General features: G+C 40.1%; 1 protein-coding gene across 6 annotated transcripts in view; it reads left to right on the forward strand.

The window, feature by feature from the left end:
* Nucleotides 1-9204, forward strand: part of PAG1 (phosphoprotein membrane anchor with glycosphingolipid microdomains 1) — a 144341-nt gene extending 135137 nt beyond the window's left edge. For all 6 annotated transcript variants that reach the window (XM_003269486.4, XM_030795539.1, XM_030795538.1 and 3 more), the window contains one exon: nt 75-9204. In XM_003269486.4, the coding sequence (XP_003269534.2) occupies nt 75-437 (363 nt within the window). In that variant the 3' untranslated portion in view covers nt 438-9204. The remainder of the gene's footprint in view (nt 1-74) is intronic.
* The last annotated feature ends 4003 nt before the right edge of the window (nt 9205-13207 follow it).

Consider the following 13207-nt stretch of genomic DNA (forward strand, 5'->3'; position numbering starts at 1 on the left):
TGTAGCTTGTCACTAAAAAGAGGGAGGGGGAAGTCACAGCTGGAAGTTTATTCAACTCTCCCTTTGTTTCCTAGATCTCAGCTATGTACTCATCGGTGAATAAACCTGGACAGTTAGTGAATAAATCGGGACAGTCGCTTACAGTTCCGGAGTCCACCTACACCTCCATTCATGGGGACCCACGGAGGTCGCCCTCCTCCTGTAATGATCTCTATGCTACTGTTAAAGACTTCGAAAAAACTCCAAACAGCATACTTCCACCAGCAGGGAGGCCCAGCGAGGAGCCAGAGCCTGATTATGAAGCGATACAGACTCTCAACAGAGAGGAAGAAAAGGCCACCCTGGGGACCAATGGCCACAACGGTCTCGTCCCAAAGGAGAACGACTACGAGAGCATTAGTGACTTGCAGCAAGGTAGAGATATTACCAGGCTCTAGCAACCCAGAAGACAATCCTGGGTAGCCTGTGATCAGTGTCTGGGGACATTTCTTCCGTGGAAGAGAAGAAGTGACACAAACCTATACTTCCTATGCTGCTTTAGTCACCTGAAGATGGTTAGAGAGACCCTGTCGACTGTTCTCCCAGTTGTTCGGTTTCTGAGACAGAAAGGTACGGACTAGGCTGCACCTGAGTGTGCCCCTGCCTGCCAGATGGACAGGCACACCCAAGCACATCTCCCTCCTGCACCCTCACCGCCCACAAAAAATCCCAGCTGTCAGTGGTCTCATCTCATTAGTGAGGAAAGCCAAGCTGTATGGAAAAACTGCACTCACCAAGGACCGCAATGCCCCCAGCCTAAAGTACTGCCATTCAGAAGAGCAGGTTTTTCTTCTTCTCTTTCCTTTTCTTTGTCTGCTATTGACTTTAAGGCTTTTTCCCCCTTGAAATGTCTAGATTCCTGTGGTTCATTCCAAGGAAATTTTCACACAAAGCTTGGCCTTTGCCCTCAATGTAGGTGTTTTAGGATGGTGACAAACCATGGCTGCTGCTTTCTGCCCAGCTCGCCAGTCCTCCCCAAAGAGCTGCACGTCAGCACCTGGGGATCTGGACCCTGCGGGTGAAGGGACTGGGGAGGGACATCCCTGGAGTCTCTTCTGTCTTTGTTCCTTCTTATTTTGGCATTCTATATCAGTAGCCTCTCCCCAAAGTACTTGAAGTCAGTTTTAGATGCTTTATTTTATTTTTCTAGTCAAAAACGTGTTTCCCCCAGTGTTTGAAAACTCATCCGAGCCTTTTCAGTATTTTCCATGAGTATTGTGGTACTTCTAGACTTGTTTAAGCCCAGAACTCATTCCTTCAAAACAGAGAGCCTTAATCTTTATGTTGGGACACAGACCACATATTTGGACGGCAGCCATGCATCCATCTCTGAAGGGCTGTGGACATGAATGTGTATTTCCCATGGTCTCCGCTGCCCACACCAACAGTGTGGCATCTCATAAGTTAACTGCTACCCTAAGGTAATCTAAGATTAAAATGTAAATATTTATTTTTGTTATGTAAGTTTATAAGATGTTTTATGTTCAATGCCTAATTTCTCAAAAGTGCCAGAAAAAAATGTATATTAACTATTTTGATTTTATGTACAATGATTTATACTCTCCTTTTGAAAAGATATCATAAAGCACATAAGCTAGATCATTACAAGGAGCTGTTATCTTTTTTCTAGTCAAGTGTTTAAAACACTGATGGTTTTTAAAGACTCACCTTTTTAAATGGTACTTGGAGCTCCTGATTCAAATTACCTAGACTCCCTAGAGAAATAAATGGAATATACATAAATAATCATTTTCAGTGGTTTATGGTGGGCAATATTGCAATACTTGAAATGGTAAAAATGGAAAGAAGAACAAAATATGATGAGAGGTGGCTGTGAACTATAAACCTCATAAAAGTGTCATAATTCCATTAAGGTTTAATTATATTTTTTCAGAAAACAGTGATGAATTCTGTAGTCCAGTGCTTGCCAATACAAATTGCCTGTTGGAATCTTCTTCCTATATTTTGCAAACATCAGTGGCTGAAATAGCTCAGAATAAGAGCTCAGCCTGGTTTGAATTTAATCATCTCTTTAGATCTTATAAGGCCAGCATTAGGAAACTTCACTTTTCATTTTCAAAGGAGCCTAGCTGAAGTGCTATTATGAGTGTGGGCTATGGAAAGACAGCTTTTCCTACACTGATAAAGAAAAAAAATGAGGAAATTATTTCATCCCATTGTGACATCTGTGACTTTTTGGATTTAATAATCTTGCTGTTTTTCCTCTTTATGACAAAGAATATAATTGGGAGGATGAAGTGTCTTAAAAATTGCAGAGACCAGCTCACTGGAATGTTTTTCCATCCCTGTATTCATGGCTTGACTTTGTGACTGCTCTACACTGCATTTCTGACATTGCGAAGTGAGCTGTGTTGAGGTAAACTGGTTGGTTGTCATTATTTTGCAATCAGCCTGGTCTCTCCCATGAAGATGTCATGTGCATAAGCACAATCATCATTGATTAGAAGATCATAGCAGAATACCCTTGGATTAGAGAGAAGTTTGTACCTTGCATTTCTCTGAATTCCAGTCTCTCATAAGCACTGCTTTGCCTGGTGATTTTCACTGCTTTGTGTTAATGACTTTGAGCGATCTCTGCCATGATGGGGTTCTTTAGTACATGGTAACAGCCATGTCATCTTACACACCTAGCATTGTAGTGACATGCTGTAGTGACATCCTGTAGTGACATCCTTTATAGGCACCTTACAGCTCAAAACTTTTGTTTCATTTCATGCCTTACTTATCAAAAAGGCAGGAAAGTAGGTATGATCTCTAAAGTAAAAAAAAAAAAAAAAATTATAGAAAGCTCACAATAATGTCATTTTGTAATTTCATTACCAAAATTTCCCCCAGAACTTTTCAAATATTAGTTCTGCAATGTGGCCATGAAATATGCACTGAAATATACCTTTTAATTTGAGAAACAGTGGTTAGAATAAGCTGTGATATAAAGTCTTTTCAGTGTACTTTTAAAGGAACTGTAAGGCCCTCCGGCATAAACGCTAAAAGAATAGACGGTAGCACAGGCCATGAGGGCTAGGGGAGAGAAGCAGAGTGAACCTTAGAAAGATGGCTCAGCTCTTTGGAGCACTGGATATTTTACTGAAGTATATTTACTGAGGCACCGTCACCGTTTTGAATGTATAGTATAGGTTTTCATAAATTTCATCACATTTACTTTGTTCAGAATCTGGGCTTGAATATTTGAGTTGGACAAAAGCCTATGGCTTCTTTTAAAAAGTTTCATCTTGAGCTAATGCTACAGTTTAAATAAAATGTATGAAAGGTAGTTATCAAAAACAATTTGTATATTTAAAATTCTATTTTGACATCCATTTTTTACAGCCAATTATAGCAGGTTATGTGAAATTTAAAAATAAATTTTAGGAGATTTTTTTTCTTGTAAGTAAGAATTATAAATCGATCTCAGTTAAAAGTAGGATCTTTGTTTTTATTCAGATATTTTGAAAGTTTAGAAGCATTTTGTATGCTACTTTTGGTATTTCTTAAGTATAGTCAGCAGGAAAGGGTAACCTGTTTTATGCGAAATTTTTTTAATTTGTCAAATGTTTTTAGTGTGTCTACTTTCTGAAATGGTCTCAATATCCTGTCTGTATCCTAGGCAGATAACTACACAAGAACAAAACGCTATATAGAAAAGAAAATATTTGAGGAAATCTTAAATTCTATAAGAAAGTAATTCTTGCAAGAATGTTGGCTACATATTTTTTTTTCTGTCCTGAATAAATTACATCATTAGGTCTGTTGAAGCTTTTGAAGCTACCACTATTCTTTGTGGGAAAAAGCCTAATTACTGATTTATCTGCCCTCAAAATCCCAGAGTTAATTCTAATTGAGTACTAAATTAATAGTAAGTAGTTAACACAGAGAACTAAAATTTAACCGCATTATGTCACTGTATATATTTCTCATTATTTTTGCTAATTAGAGCATTTACTTAACCAGTAATAAACTACACACACACAGACACACACACACACATATACGTGTGTGTGTATATACTTGGCTCTGACACAACTCTGGTGCTTAATTAGGATATGTTCTATTATGTATTTTGAATGTTTATCCTGCAAGTGTGATGAACTTTTGTCGGAAAAGCAGAATTAGAAGGAACAGTTTTTCAATCAGTTTCATTTGGTAATTACAGGAAAACCTTGAGTTGCTCTAATTTAATTTTTCCAATTAATACATTTAGACTTTAAATTGCATCCATAATTCTCTTGGCTGAAAAACAGTGGTATTTTAAGACAGTTTTGTTATACATGTGACTTACTTTTGACTCAGCCTGAGAGGAGGAAATGTAGAGATAAGAGATTTGGCCTAAAACAGCAAGAGACTAGTAACCTTGAGCCAGGATGAAGCCAAAACAACGTGACTCCCAAGTAGCAGGAGCAAGGTGGGTCACCTGTGGCATTCTGTTTCATTCCCGTTTAAAATTATGAGAGTTTATAGGCAGTGTAAAACATCAGCAGGCAGCGATGTGATAGGATGTGCAAAAAAGCTGGTCTATTACCATGGCTATAATTACAGAGCTTTAGTTCAATTAGGATTCTGTAAATGAGCAAATGACCTTTTTTTCCAGTGCCCCTTGTAATAGTTAATATGAGTCCATGCAATCTTGTGATGCCATTCTCCTGAAGGTGTTGATTTCTGGTACCCAGCCAGCTTAGCTTTGGCTGCTGGAAGCACAGTAGGTACTGATGATTACTTCCTGGAAATCTTGACAGGCTTATGTGTAATGGGGAAAAGTTAAAAAGTATAATGTTTGGTGTTAATAAGTGACTGATGTGAAAATAGGAACATGTGTCTTTAATATCAAATATGGCTTATTTGCAGTAAAATCTAAATTCCTTATTCTACAGTAGTATTTTCTTGCCCTGTGTTGTGTATTTTCCTAAATACATTTTTCCTGACAGTGGCTTTAGGCCAGTTGAACACACTTAGACTGAAAATGTTTAACTTAAAGAGATCAGTCCAGAAACCATGATAAATTAGAATCTTTATCTGGAATTACCAAATTAAAATGTAAAATCATGGTCCAGAAGAGAACAAACATTCATGGTTTTTCTTAATCCTACTGCTCATTTTTAGGTCTGTGTTTACATCTAGTCTCTACTATTTGTGAAGTATGTCATTATTTTTTTCAAGTTCTTCTTTGACTTAACTGAAAAATAATATTCCAAATTCTTAATGTAACATGAAAAGAGAAATACAATTTTTGCTTTAAAGACATTTTTTAAAAAGCGTTCAATTCAGTAATCATTTCTGTTAATACAGGAAGTTTTTTTGGCTTGCCAGTTGTATACTGTGGGTATTTTTTAAAATGTGCTATCCTTGGGTTGTCTCATATCACCTTGCGTAATCATGTATTACAAAGGTTGATAATTGTCATTTCTCAGATGTCTGTATGTTACATTGGCAGCAGTAAAATGTTTTAATGTTGTTACCGTTTAAATAATTGTGTTGTATTAATGCCTCATATTTTCTGGGGAAACTTGAAATATATCTAAACAAAAAAGGTCTATTATAAATAGGAATTGGCATTTCATTGTTAACGTTTTTTCCTCATAAAAATAGTTACACCAAAAGTGACATATTGTCTATTACATGGGCCCAATCAGTATTAAAGTACTCTCCTTATTAAAAAATAATTCATGACACTTAGTAGCATTTTCCTTGATTGTTTCAAAAGATCTTCCTAATGGTCAAATTGTCCATTTCACAAAAGAGTGAGAAAGTTGTTTTCAGTACTGGGAATTTTCAAACCTTAGTTTTAAGACCAAAAATATCTCTTATTAGCTTGAACATTTTGTGAGTACTTTTCCCTCCCCAGATCTAGTCCTTTTAAGGAGTAAGTCTAAAGAATGAAGCCATGAAGTCACTATTTCCTCCCACCTCAGTTTGTCTCCTGGTACTTAACTGGCCTGTCGATTTGTGTAGCAATACCCCTGGGTCTCTTCCCCACTCAGCCTTCTGTATCTACTATTCACAGGACATGCCATTATGTCTTTCCAGTACGGATCACAGTGCTGCCGTATCACAAACCCTGCCAGCTGGCACAGAACCATGCCTCATCACAGCTCTGCCCAACTCACAGGCTGCCAAGGTGAGGCCACAGGTCCACCTAGGGCGGCAGATGCTGGTGCTATTTATCATGAGTTTTGCCAAAACATGTACACTGTTGCTCACTTCTTTCATAAGAATGGTTGACACTAAGGGGCCATGGAAAAGAACTTTTAAAAAATTATGCGGTGGAATCAAACTCACAGAGGCAGAAATGTTAGCGCCATGCTCTAACCAAGTAAGCTTAGTGTTCCCCGCAGTGCTCTGTATCTGGCCTGGGTCTCCTCAAGCGGCAGCCCCCACTGTCCAGCATGTGGAAGGTAGATCCTTATGACAACACCAGACCCATAGTTACCAGGAAAGAAAAAGGAAGCTGAGTGTTGTGAAGAGGAAGAAATCCTTTTTATAAGAAGTAATTATTTTTAGGCCGGGTGCAGTGGCTCATGCCTGTAATCCCAGCACTTTGGGAGGCTGAGACAGGTGGATCACTTGAGGTTGGGAGTTCGAGACCTGCCTGGCCAACATGATGAAACCCTGTCTCTACTAAAAATGCAAAAACAATTATCCACACATGGTGGCATGTGCCTGTAGTCCCAGCTACTCAGGAGGCTGAGGCAGGAGAATCACTTGAACCTGGGAGGCAGAGGTTGCAGTGAGCTGAGATCTCAACAGTGCACTCCAGCCTGGGCGACAGAGCAAGACTCCATCTCAAAAAAAAAAACAAAACCCTTTTTAAAGTAAATTGAGTGTAAAATGTTTTCACCATGAAGCCATTGCACCCTCTCCCCCAGGAAACAGTGCCTAAGGATGATGTCAAGTTACAGCCAGTTTGCTCTGATCCCCCAGGTCCTAAGAAAACTGTGAGTGCTTCAGCATGCAAAGGTAGAGCTGCCACCTAAGGAGAATAACTTTGCCATTTATAGCAATCTGCCTGACTTTGGATTGAGAAACCAAGCACCTTCCAGGTCCTAGGGTAGGTGAATTGGAGGTGCAGCTGCTGAAGTTCTCATTTTCTACATACTTCAGGAGCCAGGGTGTTTCATTTTGGTTTTGTAAAACTTTGCTGTAAGTCATCACAGTTAATTCTTTGAATGGGTATTCTAGAGTGTAGCTTTTTTTCAAAATTAGCAGAACAGATATCTCTGCTCATTCTCTTTATACATTCAGTTTTTTAAAGTTCCCCTAGTATACCTGTTAGGCACTCTAAATAGGACACAGTTAAAGCTAGAAGAAGGACCAGTTGCTCCCTAGAGCCTACAGTTCAGAACTGTCTTGTTGTCATGTCCTGGTTTGGTTTGGTTTGGTTTGGCTTGGTTTGGTTTGGTTGGTTTGGTTTGGTTTGGTTTGGTTTTAACTCAACAAGTTGGAAACCATGAGTTTAAAGCAAACTATTTCCTTTTCTTAAGCTTAAAGAGAATTTTTTTTTTTAATCTTTAGCTCCTCTTGTAGGTAGTGAAGGCTTCCCTGAAAGACAGCAGTGCCCTTCTCTAGAAGAAGAGGCTGGGACCAAAAGCCTGAGTCTATGGGTTGAGGATTTTGAGCATTCCTTTGACAAGCTTCTATGTATTTTTAATATAAGACTCATAAATGAACCTGATGTGGTGTTCACAACCCATCCCTTAAGCATGCTTGCTTTTTTTTAACTTTACTTTTTGAGTATAGGACTTGTCTTGTTTTTCCTGGAGCCATGCTAGGATTTAATTCCTATGTGCCACCGCCCGCCCACGTCCTGGAAGATGGCCACACCTGCAGCAATGCTCGTGTCTTGAGGAGAAGCAATGTGAAAAGCATCAGGAAAGCTGAACTTTACGTTCAAGTCAGCAAACATTTGTGAGCATTCTAGTATGCTTGCGACCTTGACACTTTTTAAAAATTATCTTTTTATTTGCTTCGAGTATCAACCATATAGTTGACTCTAGTGCAGCGAAGGGAGTAGGGATTAGAGCAAAATTCGGACTTGCTGCCCCTGTGTGTCTTAGTTCTCATGTCTCTCCGGGAAATGTATTGGCCCAATTCCCTATCTGCCACTCTGAGTCTCTTATGTAAATGTGTGTAAATGAGAAAAATTATCTCAAAGATTTAACTTATTATTTAGATATTTCCTTCTTTTTAAACTCAGGAATAAACCTGGTTTGTAGATAACATAATATGGCTACTAGAGCTATAATTGGGTAGGTGACTAGAAGAATTCTCTCAAATATATTTCTTGTAAAGACATCTACTTTGTTTTAACTAGGAAAAGAAACTCATATTAAAATAAAATAGACATTTCCATAAGCACTTTCTAGAAGAGTGTAGCATCCGTCTACCATCCATCCCAGAGTGTTTGTATCTTGCTCATAGTATTTCAAAAAATTTTATGGGTGAAAAAAGTGCACATTTTTTTATTTGTTGGAAAGGTGTATTGAGTTGTTGAATTAAATTCTCAAGTGGGACAATTTAGTGTAAAGAGAAACATTGGTTTTGGAGACAAGAGCACAGGGCTGTGGTCCCTGTTCCAGCACTGACTTTACTGTGTGACCTCAAGCAAATGATTTAACTTCTCTGTGCCTCAGTTTCTCCATATACAAAATGGGGATAATGATACTAACCATTGCCTACCTCATAGAGATGTTATGGGGACAAACGAAATAATAGAGATAAGCACGAATGCTTTCAACTCTTCAGAAGAAAGGTGCTATATAAATTGAAGTTGTATTTTTAATGATCCAATTCTTAATTATGTTTAGGGTTTAAATAACAATACTGTTAGTCATGTTAAGAATAAGTTTTGTTTTGATGCATATTTCCACTTCTCTTCTGTGGCCAGATCTTGATCATTCAACCAGTAATGGTACCTGAGGAACTGAAATGGGTATTTGTTTTCTGTGTGTTTCTGCCGGTAGTATTTTAATTCTGAATATCCAGAAAAGACTGGAGTTCAACTTGTAATATCTTATAGTTTACATGTAATAAAACTTATTTAAGCTATATATAAAAGTATGATTACATGTAAATAGCAGGTATGTTGTAATTAAAGGCACTTATCAAATTGTCTTTGTCCTTTTTTAATTGTAATAAAAGTCAGTTTTATATAAAGGCTTGTTAAAATTTATTTGGTATTTGAAAAGGTTGAGAATGGCTAATTTATATACCTTTCATGCATTACCAGGGTTTTGGGATTCCAGCAGTCAACTCACCACCATAACAGGAAAGATAATGTTCCTGGTAATCAGACCAAAGTGTGCAGAGGTTAGCATCAAAAACTTCTTTGCAGAAAAGGACCCGAGTTTGAATCCCAGCTCCATCATGACTTTGAGGAAGCTGTTTGTTAGACTTCTTTGTGCCCTCCTTTCCACATTAGGAAATGGAGGATTATAGTATAGAACCTGCTAATGGGGTTGTCTTGGGGATTAAATGAGATATTAGGCATGGTACCTGGCAAGGTGCTAAGTGCTCTGTGCATGGTAAGAGACCATCTTCACAACAAGGCTGGGAAAGTTTTGATGGCATTTACCCACACTTGCCAAGCACTCCTATGAAGATGTGCAACCTGAGAGCAAATAATTCCCCAGGCCAAGAGGAAAACCCATCTGCTTGTTGTGTGAAGGGGATGCAGCCCCAGCAGGATGTCTCAGAGCAAATGACTTTAACCACCATCTGACCTGGCTGCCCCCTTCCTAGTCACTTAAGACTGGCCTTGGGGCCAAAAGGCGAAGCAGTGAGAGTTTTCTTTGGCATGCTCCTGTCTCATTTTTGTCTGTGCCCTGTAACTACAGGACACCCCAAAGCCCCAGATTGCCTCTTTAAGACCCACCACAACCCAGCCTCCCTTTCTGAGATTTTTCTGTGCTTTCTCCTTCTGTTCCACCCCATCTGCACCATTATAAATACTCACCCTGTTCCATATTTCTCCAAGGACTGGCCCACTTATTTCTACCCAACTAACTGTTCCCGTACAGTGAGTGAATATCCCTCCTACTCCTAGGACTGTTTACAGTTTAAGGAGCTTGCTGCCTATCACAGTCTTGAGCAAAACCACCCTTCACTCTCATGGGCATGGCAAACTCCTGAGAGACCGCTGGGAGTATTTGGGCATAGAGGAGAGGGCAGAGGCTCCCGCAGATCACACGCCACATCAGCAAATGCCTGCGGAGCCCTCACAGAGGCCGTGCCTGCCGCTCCCTATGTCAAAGGGTCTCATCTTGCCTAGTTGCTTCCTTGCATGTGATGTAATGACAGCAACCTAGAGGCAGATGTGCGGAAGGGCCTGGCCATCTTGGTTTCAAACCCTGGCTTCATTTCTCACCACATGGGCAGAACGTTCTTTCCTTTCCCAGAGTATTAATCACAACTCCATTGTGTGTGTGGAGGCTCAGCGCTAAGAAATGTTTGTTCTGAGTCTTTGGATCACAGCTCCTGGTTTCCCCACCTCGGCTGTCTGGGGAAATGGAAGCTCCAGAGCTCAGCAATTTGGAAGGTTCTCTGTCACCTGTAGAATGGATCACTCTCTTCTGTCAGAGGTGGGTGTACTGCCGATTCTAGGACGTAGACATTTACCAAGTGCTCATTGAGAGGAGTGGAGAATTCTGATACCCCAGTTAAAGTGAGTCAAACAGTCCAGCCTTTATCGTTATTGTTTTTGAAAAAAATTTTCTCCTTGGGTCCATCTTTCTACCTCTGTGAATACAATCTGCAATATGATTTTTTTTCATTTTTGAAGAATTATCCAGGACCTTACTGTACTTTTGAGGTCGCCATTTCGAATGTTTGCTCTCATCCTAGATGATTCTTAAAATCTCAAGGCTGGACTTCGGCACTCCAAAGCCAACTGTCTCCCAGGCATCACGTCTGTTTCCAGAATGTCTCCCTCGGTATGTCCCGATGTAAATGTGGTTGTTCTGGAGTGGAATCATCTTTCTGAGCTGCCTTGTTTGCTCTTCAGGGCACATTAACTTTGAAATATTCCCCGTAGCATACACTACAATTTCCTGCACACAGCAAGCACTAAATAAATGTTTGGTTTGATTTGAATTCTCCTACCTTTCTATCATCCGTAATCTTACAAGCCTGTCTTGAACTAGTGCCTACAAATCTTAGGATTTCATACTTGAACTCTTCCCCCACCGAAAGCTTCTCTGTGACTGTGAATTTCTGAAGAGATGCCAGGGTAACAAGATAGGAATATCCTCCAAGTCAAACCAGCCCAAAAAGCGGTGGCACAGGGAAGACGGCAGACATCTGACATGCAGATAAACAGCACCACAATCTGGCAGAGTGTCTTCTAAAACAGACACGTCATTCAAAGCAACAGCTTTAAATGTTTAGGCCCAAAGGAAAAAAAATCATCGCCACATCAAAGTAGAAAAGCAAAGTTAACAAGAAAACAAAACAAGCCACAGGAAAACCAAATATTGATTCATTCCATAAATATTTGCTGAGTATTTATTATGTGCCAGGAGCTGAAACACGGTGAGAGAGAAGAGACAGAACTCCTGCCTCATCGGAGCTCACATTCTAATGGCCTTAGTGCCTACCTTTAAATGCTTGACGTTTAAATTCTCGGGGTATTCAGCATCTCAGTGTCTCCACTGATTGTACCAAGTCTCTGGAGATCCACTTTACAGAGAGAGCTCCAGAAAGGCCTCTATGAGCGGGTTACATTTAATGTGAGACTGAAATAATAAGCCAGTGAAAGAAATTCCAGGCATTGTGCACAGCCAACGCCAGGGCTTCGAGCCAGGAAAACCTCGATCTTCTCACACAAGCACACATAAATCAATAACGGGCCAGCTTGCCAGGCCTCTGGCATGTCTCCTTCTCCACCATTCCTGCCCTTGTCCAGCCAGTCCCCATCCTAAGTCACTCTGTAGCACTTCAAATCAACCTTCCGTACTGTTGCCAGTATTATCCATCTAGAAAGCAAGCCTGTTTGGATCAGGAGAAAAGTAAAGACTAATCACTAAAGTAATTATTATCTACTATTTCCCAGGCACTGTTCTAGATTTTGAGGATACAGCAATAAATAAAACAGCTAATGGTTTCTGTTCCAATGAAGCTTACATTCTAGCAGGGGAAGAAAAATGATTAATCAAAACAAACTTCAGATCCGAAATGTGATGGAATAAACAAAATGGAATGAAGTTAATGAAATGATGATAAAATAGAGACTGCCTTGGTTTGTTAGGGCAGGAAGAATGATACCTTTTCTACTGGGTGGTCAGGGAAGGCCTGAATGACTTGGGGCATCAGTATAAAACTTGGGGAGGAAAACATTCCAAGAAGAGAAGATAGCAAGTGCAAAGGCCCCAGGGAGGAAAAGACACTGGTATGTTCCTGGACCACAAAAGAAGGCAGGGTATCTGAACCACAGAAACAGAGTCACAAAAAAGGGAAATATGAGAGACAGGCAGGGTCCAGATTCCACAGAGTAGAGTAGATCAAATCAAGAATTATACTGTGATAGCCCAAGCACAGTGGCTCACGCCTGTAATCCCAGCACTTTGGGAGGCTGAGATGGCCGGATCACTTGATGTCAGGAGTTTGAGACTAGCCTGGCCAACATGGCAAAACCCCGTCTCTACCAAAAATACAAAAATTAGCCAGCATGGTGGTGCACGCCTGTAGTCCCAGCTACTGTGGAGGCTGAGGCCAGAGAATGGCTTGAACCCAGGAGGCGGAGGTTGCAGTGAGCCAAGATCACTCCACTCTACTCCAGCCTGGGTGACACAGCAAGACTCCATCTCAAAAAAAAAAAAAAAAGAATTGTACTGTGATAGTGATATTAGGAGCAAATAGAAGCCACTGAAAGATTTTAAACAGAAGTTTGGCAAAAATTACTTTTCCATATGAAACATAATACTTGAGGCCAGGAGTTTCAGACCAGCCTGGGCAACACAGTGAGACACTGTCTGTACAAAAATCATTTTTAAAAAATTAGCTGGGCATGGTGGCACACACCTGTAATCCCAGCTACTTGGGAGGCTGAGGTGGAAGAATCACTTGAGCCCAGGAAGTTGAGGCTGCAGTGAGCTATGATTGTGTCACTGCACTCCAGCCTGGAGGACAGAGCAAGACCCTATCTCAAAACAAAACACATACA

This window comes from Nomascus leucogenys, chromosome 16 (genome assembly GCF_006542625.1).
Source record: "Nomascus leucogenys isolate Asia chromosome 16, Asia_NLE_v1, whole genome shotgun sequence".
Taxonomy (NCBI): domain Eukaryota; kingdom Metazoa; phylum Chordata; class Mammalia; order Primates; family Hylobatidae; genus Nomascus; species Nomascus leucogenys.